Source organism: Alligator sinensis, unplaced genomic scaffold (assembly GCF_000455745.1).
Source record: "Alligator sinensis unplaced genomic scaffold, ASM45574v1 scaffold156_1, whole genome shotgun sequence".
NCBI lineage: Eukaryota > Metazoa > Chordata > Crocodylia > Alligatoridae > Alligator > Alligator sinensis.
In genome coordinates this window covers 783,296-795,592 of record NW_005841844.1, presented here as the reverse complement: position 1 = coordinate 795,592, position 12,297 = coordinate 783,296, and the positions used below count along the sequence as shown (strand labels likewise).

The 12,297-nt window shown below is 45.7% G+C and overlaps 1 protein-coding gene across 1 annotated transcript in view; it reads right to left on the bottom strand.

The window, feature by feature from the left end:
- Nucleotides 1-12,297, bottom strand: part of NRG2 (neuregulin 2) — a 353,306-nt gene that overhangs the window by 62,610 nt on the left and 278,399 nt on the right. Inside the window, exon 6 of the mRNA XM_025206156.1 lies at nt 6,201-6,358. Within this exon, the coding sequence (XP_025061941.1) occupies nt 6,201-6,358 (158 nt within the window). The remainder of the gene's footprint in view (nt 1-6,200; nt 6,359-12,297) is intronic.

The window sequence follows — 12,297 nt, the reverse complement described above, 5'->3', positions numbered from 1 at the left end:
ACACTATTGTGTTTGTGCAAGAGCATTGCATAATGTTAATGGTACAATTTTTGTATCCACATTTCAATAGCTAGCTTGGGAGTGTCCAGGGGAGTGTGCATGTGTGGTTTATGGCACTTCAGAGCAGTCTGAGGTGCTGCAAACTGCATACGTGCACCTGTTCGCCACACTTCTAATTAGCAGCATGGTGGGTTTTTTTGACACCATGGGATTATATGGCCAAAAATATCTCAGATTTTGTGAAACAAGTCTTCCCGGGTAAGCTTTCACCAGCAAGGATTACCTCATGCCCAAGGAAAGAAAGGGAAGTACTGAAGGTGTCAGCAGGGCTGAAATACCCCTTGCTCCATATACTCCACATGTGTTTGACTCTGAGCCAAATTCTATCTTTCAGATGCAGTCCCATTTGACCTCAGTGGCAGTAGTGCTGTAACTCTAATTCTTAGATTTGTGAAGGCAGAATCTGGCAGGAACTGCAGGATGTAATTCCACTGCCTGAGAGCCCATCCTTTTCCTTTCTATCCCATTCCACCACATGAGATCATATGGGATGATCAAATCAACCCTGTCCATATTTGAAAAGATGGAGTCATTGAGCCGTTTCTGAGAAAAGGGACTCTGACTCTGCAATATGCTTACCCTGTGGCTTTGATACACTCCCTTCGAGGCACACTACCAGCCCTATCTTTCCACACAAATTTTGCTTGGTAAAGTGGAAGAGGATGGCTAAGTCTCTGGGATGGCCTGTAAATGCACACAGGTTTAGGAGTGGATTTTGTAGCCAGTACTGTGTCATTTCAGATTACATATTCTGCATGTGCACTTACAGGTGCTGAGAAGAGCACATAATAAATCAAACATAAATAAGATATAAATACAATACTAGTTGAGCCCAATGGTCTGTGGCACGAGTTGTTGGAGAAACAGCAGCAGAATACAGAACAGAATACCAGGAAGGAAACAAATCAGTGACTTCAGAAAAAGAAAGCATTTGAGGTACCTCGGGCTGGAGAGGTCCCGTGTCATTTTCCTGAAAGGGTGCAGTTTATCAGTTTCTGGTGCCAACCACATTATTAAGTTGATTGATAAGCACCACATGGATCCTAACACTCTAAAGAAGATGAGCTGTCTATTGTGGATGCTATGGGAGCCATCTGTGTTGCTGGGGAGACCTTGGCTGCAAGATATCAGCCTAAAACAGCAAAAATGGCAGACTGGGGAATCTGTGAAATTTTGCCAGTCCTGCGGAATGTTTTCCCCTTTGTTCTGAGGAAATTTGAGGAAAATACAGACAGAAGACCTATGAAATCAGTAAGCAAATGAATCTTTCTTTCAGCCACTTTCAATTAATAAAAAAAGAACAAAAATCCCCTTTTGTTTCAGAGGTGTAACTATACAGTTGGGCACCTGGGGCAGCTGACACAGGGGCAGCAATGATTTCTTGTTAGCATTGGTGCAATTGTGCAGCTGCAGTTGTTTTTTTCTGTGCCCCTCCCAAGTCAGCATCTGTGGCAGCTACTCTCATCACCCTGACCTAGTTCTGCTACTGTTCCCTTCCTTCTGGAGAGCCTGTCTTTTCAGCACAGATTTTACATACCATTCAGGTCTCTCTGCCTTAAGTCTATGCTGAGGGCCAAACCAGGAGAGAATGTTTCTTTATTGGACTCAATCAATAGTCTGATTCTTGTGGAAATGACCTTCAATAGTTTTGGTTTTAGGGCTACAAGCCCCTTAACGGCTTCTGCTCCCATGCAATTTAGAGGTCCTAGGCAAGCTCCTGGCCCATTCTATAGCTCACTTGTACCATACAGATGACACTGAATGGCTATAAAGCTTTCTTAACTGTGGTGCTAAGGACTTCCTCAGTGGATGGAAGCCTGGCCTTGTTTCTCCCATGCATCCTTTAAAAAAAAAACTAGCACTGGGCACATACCAGCTTATGGTTAGGAAACAGAACATAAAGTACTGACCCCTACACAACTTGCTGGTAATTCCCAGTTGATGTAAAGGCCTATTATAATATATGGCAAAGCTGCTCCATCTCACCCTCTGGACTACCACTAAGCCAGGGAATTTGTGGGTGTAGCTAGTGGTAGGCATGGCCTGCCACAGAATCCAGGGCTCTGGGGCCCCACTGAACATAGCCACTGGCAGCAAATGGGTAAGCAAAGGCTGTGCAATACGGCAGTTGGTCACCCTGTAGCTACCTGACCCCCTGACAATTGTGTGCCTTTGCCTCGGCAGGCACCCACATGCAAGTGATGAATTTCAATATCCTCCACGTAGCAGTAGGCTTGGAGGGTTGTTGTAGCTGTGATTGTCCAAGTTGCTACAACAACCCTCCAACGCTACTACAACATGGAGGATAATGAAATCCACCATTTACAATGGAAAATTCACAACATGAATGCTTTGAAAGCATTTTAATAAGTTGTAAACTGGAAGAGGCAATGCTGTATGCTTGTGCTGATTGGAGTGATTTTGGGGGCCAAGCCAGTCTTAAAACAGTGCTGAGTGGTCAGGGTCTGCTTCCAACCCTACAATCATGCCAGCCATAGCTGCCTCCCCTCTCTGGATTTTTCTCTTGACCTGTTATCTTCTTGCCCTCTTTTCCCCGCCCACCCCTAGAACTGGCTTTCTAAACTCTAACTTGCATCTGATCATAAGCTGTTTTGTTATTCAGCATACAAGCATTTTCTGTGAGAAGCTGATACACATGCTGGCATGTTCATATTCTGTATTGTAGTAAATCTGAAATCAGTTTCTCTGTCATTTATATTAATTATCCCCCATTTTCCAAAGGCAAGTAAAGTATTTTGAGTTGAGCTATAAGAAATGTGATGCATATTTACAAATTTAACTGTCACAGCCATTACTTGATAGCTAATTGTTGCCTTCAAGTCTCCAGAGACTGCAAATGACACTGGTGAATTCTAGAACTTGCTGAACTCAACCCTTAAACAGTGTTAAAAACACTACTGCTAGATGAAGAAGATTCAATGTCCAGTTTCCTAGAGCCAAGGTTCCCACTGGCACAGGGTTTTCAGTGAATAGTGCTATTTCAGACCATAGAATGACTTTGTTCTGATGAGCGCTTTGCTTCTCCCCAGTCCTCCCCCTCCCCTTCCCCCACTCCCCCCACCCCTTCAATTCTAACATATTTTTAGCAGTCAGTATTTTGGGACGCATCAGAAATGGAAACCATTACACCATCTGAAAGTAAGGAATTGCAGCTTTCAAATGATATAAAATATGCATGTCTATTTCTAGTAGTTCATAAGGCTCTGGCTGTTAAAAGCATGACTGAATTCAAATTAGAACTTCCCTCTTGGTGAGACGTTAATCACCATGTCCTGATATGAAGGTGCACTCCTTCAGCCCAACTGGGCACAGTACTAGAGTGGTTAAGGCATCTTGCTCATGCACCAGAGTGCTGAGTTCCAGTTTTACTACAGTCACCTGCTAAAGGACAACCCCAGTTAACTTTGAACTCTTGTATTTTATTGGCCCAGAAATTAATATGCCTTAGGCAAACTGAACCTGTATGAAAAATGTAGGGTTCCCAGTACATCCTGATAGTCTCCCCTCACCTTCCATTTTGGAAACAGGAAATAGTGATCTGATTTTACTCCCCTCCAACACCCAGACCCCCAGCTTGGGGGCCTGGTACAACTGTACCCCCACTCCCCACCTCTCATAGGCCCTGTCTAAGCTCTGGTAGACCTCTGAACTTTCATGCCAAGGTTAGGACTACTGTGGTAAGCCCAGTTCAAATGCTTGTAAAATTTCCTCAATATTGCTCTTATGCCTGTGACTGAAAGGGAGGGAGACAATCAGACTTCTTTCAAAAAGACTTTCCAGGATGCCCAACCAGGAGCCACTAAGGTCCAACACAGCAATGTGCCAGGAGCATGAAGATCACACCTCATAAACTCTAGGTACCTACTATGTACAGAATGATTGTATACTTCTCTCACAGCTGTGGGTGGATACTGGACCAGATCCACAGCTGATGTGAACTGGTATAGCTTTATCGAATTCAAGAAAACTGCAATGATTTACATCAGCTGAGGATCTGGAGAACACCTGAAGCAGGGTACTTATAAGTGCCAACATGTATTTTATTCTCTGTTTAAATAGAAACAGACCTGATACGTGAAGTTCAGGTATGGATCCAAAATTACTGAACATGGGAGATCTAGTTTTTTGGCCTAGCTAATTCACAAAGGTAGGCCAGATCCCCAGCATTTGGACCCAGACACAGATCTGACCCTCTAGCAAAATCTGAGGGGTTCATGCTAGAGCTCTCTAACATTGGGAAACGATGGGAGCTGTTATTGTAGTGCCCTTCCAAGTCTAATGCAGAGGAGGATTTTGTGCTCTTGCAAGGCATTTTTATAGCTTTTTTGCATTTCCTGCAGTGGGAGCTGAAAGAACATGGAATGACCTGGGACTGGTAATATGTGGTGCTGTGCCTCAACATGTCCAGCTGAAAAGTCAGTGGGAGCAGCAGATCTTCATGACTTTAAAAACTGAACCCATGATGTATAAGGACTACAGCTCTTCCACGTACACGGAAATGTATGTGTGCTAGAAAAGTGTTAAGGAAAACAAAACATGTTTTCTTTACGTATTTGCCTACGTTCAAAGCAGAGATGGGCAAACCTAACCGAACTGGGAAGAGCCATTCAGAAAAGCTTACAAAAGTCCAGCTGCTTCTCTAAGCTATCCAAACCTGCACAGGAAAGCATAGTGCTCATCAGAACAAGTTTCCACATAACTCCTTTGCAAGTGGGGCAGAAATATGGGGGAAACAGGAGATTTGGCTGAATTTCAGCTCTTTGTTTAAGATCCCTGTCAAAACAAAGGAGTGCCAAAGCATACCAGTTATGGAGGAAATAAACACACAAGACTTAACCAAACTTTTTTTGACCTTCCAAAATTGTTTGTACTTCAAGTTCAAGTACATACTTTAAGCCAAAATTGTTGGTCCCTCCCTAATTAAAACATATACAGATAATTGAAATCTATATTGAGTATTACTACTATGAAGCAGGGAACGGATCAAAAGCCATGGTGCATGCCTGCACCACAACCTTTGTGCTTCTGAGGACACCCACACTCAACCACATACCCTCCCCACCTGATCTCACTTGTACTGGCCAACCTTGGGAATGTGGCAGAGAAGCCACTCCAGGGGCATCTCCAGCATGTTTGAGAGCAGCTGCACAAGTGACCCCAGAGTGCCTTCACCACAGCATTTCTGGGTGTGATGCAGAGCATGTGTATCTGCCAGCTCCCTCAGCAGCACAAAGGCTGAAGTGGAGACATGCCAAAGGAGGCTGAAGTCTTTTATAGCATTTTTCCATACAGCTGATATACCACAGGTAGTGGGAAAGTAAGTCTCCTACTCATTGCCAGGGCAACGTTCCTCGCTTCCTATGAGGGTAAGGATGACTGAGTCTCCATGGCCTCTTTGCTGAGACTGTAAAGCATCTAGATATAGAGATTTCTGTCACTGGCCTTTGGTTGTACCCTCACTCACAGTCCACATTGGATACCAATGTAAAGCTAAAACATGCTTAGCTATGTTTGAAGCAGTGATCAAGAGGTGAAAGGTTAGAATATCCCATTACATATACCCTAAACCATGCACTGTGCATTTTTATTCAATACCTTAACATTTATCTCGCCTCTTTCTTCAGGTTCTAATAAGAAAAAGGAACACAACACACACAATGCCCAATTTCCACTTACAGACTGCCCTTAAACCTCTTTTCAAAGAAAATTTGGTGCAGCATTAAAGTTCTGTCTTGTCATGCAACGCACATGTTCCTTGAGCTAGTTGGGTTGATAGTGAGGAGGCCACTATGAGAGGAAGAGAAGCGGGAAGGCTGTCAATCACTCAACAGGACCCCCCACCTCATCTCATAAAGAGGGCATACTGACGGGCTCCAAGAAAAGTCTGAGGCATTTTTCGCTGGGAAGATGCTGCCTGTGATGTGGAGCCTTGACCTGAGTTGGGAGAAGGAAACTAAAAATGCAATGGTTCCAAAACACACTTTCCTGCTAAATCTGCTCAGTTCAACCACTAACTACCAAGGAACCTTCAGAGAGATGTCATTTCTGCAACTGACAGAAAGATCTCTTCTGCCATCCCAGGTTACTTCTGCATTGAAACAAGGACTACGCTCACTTACTTGCAAGACAGCTGATTAATCCCCTCGATGTAGTAGCACACCCCACCATTGACACAATAGGACTTGGCGGTTTCATTGCATTTTCTGGCATGCCCAGACCAGGACGAGAGTGTGGTGGTGGCTGTAGGGGAATAAAAAAAAAGATATATTGTTACTTTCTTTGCCCTAAATTCTTCTTTCTGAGATGGTATTTGTTTGCCAGAGTTAAAGCCCCTAGAGCCACAATTCTCAACTTGTGCCTTTAGACATATAACCCTGATTTCCAGGGGCCCACATATGGCTCTCAGAGTCCAGGAGTTTGACTGAACTCTTCATGTGTTGACCACAGCACTGCCCTTGTGCAGAGTGTGGAGGTCTCAGCAAGTTTTCCCCCCAGCAGCCAGGAACTGGCATTAGGTGGAAGCCACCTTCTTATTCCTTCTTGGCATCAGGGCAGGGTAGATGAGAGGGAAAAATACATGTTTCTGCACACATACACACAATCTCTGCAGCAGTAGCCAGAAAGCAAGCTAGCAAGAAAGAGAGAGAAAGAGAAAATGTGTAGCTGAAACAAAGGCCTGCCCAGGGGTAACCATGACACCCCCTGGTGGCTATTCAGCCCTTGCTTTACCCTGATCTCCCCCTTTGGTTCACCTGCCACACCTTGATGTCCTTGTACCATTAAGGAAAGGGAGGCTGCCCCAGGGATTCCTGAGCAATCTCTCATCTGCTCCTGTCCTACTCCTGGGTCTGAGTCTGTTCTGGCTCTGGCCTTGAGCCCTCCTTAACTCTCATCTCCACACTATTCCCAAGTACATAGTCCTCCCTGGGCACCAGGCCCCTCTGGTCCCCTGCCAGGCACTGGACCCACTCTACTCTCCTTTCCCGCTCTATTCAGCATTGGTGAGGCCGCAGCTGGAGTACTGCATCCAGTTCTGGGCACCACACTTCACAAAGGATGTAGAGAAGCTTGAGTGAGTCCAGAGAAGAGCCACACATATGATTAGAGGCCTGAAGAGCAAGCCATATGAGGAAAGGATGACAGATATGGGACTGTTCAGCCTGGAAAAGAGAAGACTTTGGGGTCATTTGGTGGCAGCTTACAAAAATATCAGGGGAGAGGGTCAGCAGCTAGGTGAACAACTATTTACCAAAGCGCCCCAGGGGAAAACCAGGAGCAATGGTCGCAAACTCCTAGAAGAAGGTTTCAGACTGGATATAAGGAAAAACGTCTTCACGGTTGTGTGACCAAACTCTGGAATAGCTCCCAGTGGGGGTAGTGCAGGCACCTACCCTGGAGATCTTCAATAGGAGACTGGATGCATGCCTTGCTGGGGTTATTTGACCCCAACAGTCTTCCCTGCCCAGAGCAGGGGGGCTGGACCCAATGATCTCATGAGGTCTCTTCCAGCCCTAAACTTCTGTGAATCTGTGTGCTCCCATCTCTGTTCTACTCTTGGGTACCTGGACCCATGCTGGTCCTTTCTTCCCCTTTCACACAGGCTCTGGCCCTGTTTGTGGGCCTCTGGCCCTCTCTGTCCTGTTCCCAGGCTCCAGCCCTGCTCCTGGGTCCCTGGCCCTTTCTGCCCAGTTCCTGGACTCCAGTCCTGCTCTCAGGTCTGTTCAGACCTCCTTCTCCTCTTAGTCCCTCCCAAACCTACAGATGTAAGTGCAGGCTATAATCTCCTAGGCTAGGGACAGAAATTACACATAAATCAGTATAAGTAATTGGAAACCAGTTCAAATCTGTAACACAACAGAAGTTTAGTGCACATAAAAAAACTTTCAAAATGGCTGAAACCCTGGATGGATGTAGTATCAGACTTAACTGATTTAGGTTAAATTGTTTTATTGAACTTCTGTCCCAGATCCCCTCCAGATTCAAGTTAACTCCCAGAATGCTTTGCATCTACCCATAAACCCTCCCTTGCAGGGTTGGTGGGCTAATCTTGGCCCAAGCTGCCTACTCCAGCTGAGCAAGGAAGCATGCTTTAGCACCTGCCTCCTTCTGGCCTGGGTTATTGCAGGCATATGGCTGCATTTCTGGAATCAAAAGTGAATGTCTTTTCACTTGCTTATTGGTTCAATCTATGCAGTTTAGACTAATCTGCAAAGATTGAATTGATTCAGCCTGGGCTTTCTGACCATCTGTACTTAGCCCTAGATGCTGTTCAAGAGCTGTGGCCATCCTGCTCAGGAGATGTTCTCTCAACAGCCTCTAGGCCCCAACTGCCTATCCAGCTCAGAAAATGGGTTGTATACGGCCTAAGCCCAGCCCCATTCTGGTTCATGTGGCTGTTGATTGCCTCCTGTCTCATCTGCAGCCTGTCTACTCTTGAAGTAGCAGGAGCACCAAGCTTCCAGCTACAGTTGCATGAAGTTGCAAAATGTCACAGGGTAAGTATAGTATGAGGCTGATGCCCTGTTTGCTTTGTGATATTGGATTATGGGCCAATCACACTATAGTATGACATTTAATATTATGATAACATTGTGATCATTTAAAGAATCTCTGTGATTTCAAAGCAGTCCTCCATGGCTAAGCCTAAAGACCTCTGGCTGTTCCTAGAACAGATGCAGCACAAGCAGTAGCATTCCAGACTTCTCACAAGCTGGGTGCATCTACATGTACATATTAATGTGCAGCAATAAACACTGGCATATACCACGCCAGAGTTTATTGCTCCCAGGCACCGCATTTACACATGTGCCCAGGACCGCAGCATGTTGAGCCAGGTCAGACTAGCCACTACTGACAGAGGGCCTGGACACTCAGTCTGCCAGCCTGGGGCTGCTCCAACACAGCTCAGTGTGCTGTGGAGGGGCTGGCTGGAGCACAAGGGTGCTCCAGTGTGGGGCTAGCTGGCAGGTAGTCCCCACCCTGAAACACTCTCATGCCCCAGCCAGCCCTGTCTGCATCTACACATGTATTGCTTGCATGAAAAAACTCCACAGCAGGTTATTACTTTTAGAAGTACTAAACTGCTGCAGAGTTTATTAGTTTTCCGAAGCCTAAAAGGGCTGCACATGTCAGGTGATCAGGAGAGGTCCTGGATGATTACAAAAGGGCAAACAGTGCCCATATTTAAGAAAAAGAAGATGGAGGGAATGACAGATCAGTCAGCCTCACCTCAGTCCCTGAAAAAACGATGGACCAGGTCCCGAAGGAATCCATTTCTAAGCACTTGGAGGAGAAAAGGGTAATTAGGAACAGGGACCATGGATTCACCAGGGGCAAGTCATGCTTGACCAACCCAATTGCCTTCTATAATGAGGTGACTGGCTCTGTGGATGTGGGGAGACCTGTGGATGTGGTGTGCCTTGATTTTAGCAAGGCTTTTGATACAGTTTCCCACAACATTCTTGCAGGCAACCTAAGGAAGTATGAACTGGATAAATGGACTGTAAGGTGGATAGAAAACTGGCTGGAGTATTGGGCTCAGAGAGTAGTAATCAATGGCTCAATGTCTAGTTGGGACACAGTATCAAGTGGAGTGACCCCAGGGGTCAATTCTGGGGCGAGTTTTGTTTAATGTCTTCATCAGTGACCTGGAGGATGGCATAGAGTATACCCTCAGCAAGTTTGCAGATGACACAAACCTGGGGTAAGCAGTAGATATGCTAGAAAGGTAGGGCTAGGATTCAGAATGACATAGACAAATTAAAGGATTGGGCAAAAAGGAATCTCACGAGGTTCAACAAGGACAAGTGCAAAGTCCTGCAGTTAGGATGGAACAATCCCATGCACCAGTACAGCCTGGGGACTGAGTGGCTAAGCAGTAGTGTTACCTCTCAGTTCTGCGTTCTTGAGGAATCCTGGCACAGTACCCAGCCTCTCTGACTCACAAAGGTCTCACCCCCTTCCCACCTCTGCCTGAACAAGAACTGATTAGAGGAAGGACTTACAAAAGACAATGAAGATACAGTGGAGACACATCTAAAGCTCTCTAGACAAGGATGATAAGAGTGAAGCAACTCCCCTGGTCTCTTTTGCATCAGAGATGTAACTGGATAACAACTCATTTAAATAGGAGATGGAACAGGCGTGCATCTTCATTAGCATTCAGGATGCAGAACAGAGATTCCAAGGCAAGGACCGCACTGAACTCTGGGACCAGAGAAGCAGGGGAGCACTGCATGATGGGAGACCCCTACTCCAAATGCTAATCAACCCATGTCTACACATTGTGTAGCTCCCTCAAAGTAATGCCACCCATAGCCAGGAGTGATCAGTTCCTATTATCCAGCATCTGAGCTATTGTTTAACCATAAACAAACCTAGTGTTCTCCCTTGAGCCACTGTTAGTTCTCTACGAAAACCCCTACCCAAGCTCAAGTTTTTGTCCTGGTGCTTGGATCCAAAAACTGCACCAGTTCCACTCCTTTTATGCCTGGAATCCCTCCACTAACCATGCTGAGGGCTCTGCCTGTCTGCAAGCTCCAACAAACACCTGGAAAGTTCAACTGGTTCAAGGTTCACTGAGTAGTGAGATCCCAACTCTCTCTTTCCCCCTCTCTCTGACTACAGGAACCTGACTTTTACTCTCTTGCTCCAGGCACAGCTTTCTAAACCTGACTTTTCCTAATCAAACTTAAGCTAGACTTCCCCAAATACCTAATTGAAATGATGTAATATTGTAACTGTTTTATTTCTCTCTTGTATGGCTATTACTACTGGTATCATCATAAGTTCATATCCCTGGCAATAAATAACTTTTATGGTCAAGCTGGTTGCTATACTTTCTCTCTGAACCTCACCTACTCTTCCTTCCCCTCGACCTCCCCATTTGCTCTGCAGCAACGCTTCTTTTATCTAAGCCAAAGATCCCTGTATTGCCCAAAACCACAGTGGGGTCTGCTCATCAAGGGAGTTACTAGTAAGACCATTGTGACAAGAGATTGTGATGTGCTGAGTTTTGAGGTGCATGAGGGTATCAGCTGAAAGTTATGCTTGGACCCACCCTGCTCAGACATACTCTGTTAGCATGTGTGTGTGTGTGTGTGTGTGTGTGTGTGTGTGTGTGTGGGTGTGTGGGTGTGTGTGTGTGTGTGTGTGTGTGTGTGTGTGTGTGTGTGTGTGTGTGTGTGTGTGTGTGTGTGTCTAACTGCATTTATTATTGTCCTGCTAAAATAAGGGATGAACTGAGTTTAAGGTACATGAGGGTGTTGGCCTGTCAATGCTGAATAATCCGGCCTGTCTCAGGTGTCCTGTTAACCTGTGTGTGTGCGTGTATGTGTGTATATGTGTTTGACTGATTTGCTGGTTGGAGGAACCCAGCCCCATTGAACCTGAGTCCTGCAACATAGCTCCATTGGGGGTGAGGACTTGCAGAAGGCAGAGATACAGCTCCATATAGAAAAACAAGTAACACAAGCAGAACATTGATAGAATTGCAGAGACTCCAGAAATATACCCCTAATAAATGAGCACACCCCGAAGTGACAGGCAAATCTAATAACAGTAGCTCTGAGGAAAAGGACCTGGAGGTTACAGTGAACAATAAGCTGAATATTAGCCAGCAATGTACCCTTCCTGCCAAGAAGGCTAAGGCATCCTGGGCTACATTGGTAGGGGTCTTTCCAGTAAGTAAAGGGAAGTAATTATTCCCCTCTATTCAGCACTGGCGAGGCCACATTTGGAGTACTGTGTTCAGCTGTAGGCCCCTTACTACAGAAAGGATGTGGACAAATTGGAAAGAGTCCAGTGGAAGGTGACAAAAATGGTGAGGGGGCTAGGGGACATAACATGAGGAAAGACTGAGGGAAGTGGACTTATTTAGTCTAGAGAAGAGGAGACAGAGAGGTGACTTAATAGCAGCCTTCAACTACCTGAACCGGGATTTGAAAGAGGATAGAGCTGGACTGTTCTCAGTGGTGGCAGACGACAGAACAAGGAGCAATGGTCTCAAGTTGCAGCAAGGGAAGTTTAGGTTAAATATTAGGGAGAATTTTGTCACTAGGAGGGTAGTAAAACACTGGAACAGGCTACCCAGAGAGGTGGTGGAAGCTCCATCCTTGGAGGTTTTCAAAATCTGGCTAGGCAAAGCTTTGGGTGGGATGATCTATTTGGGGATGGTCCTGCTTTGAGCAGGGGGTTGGACTAGATGACCTCCTGATG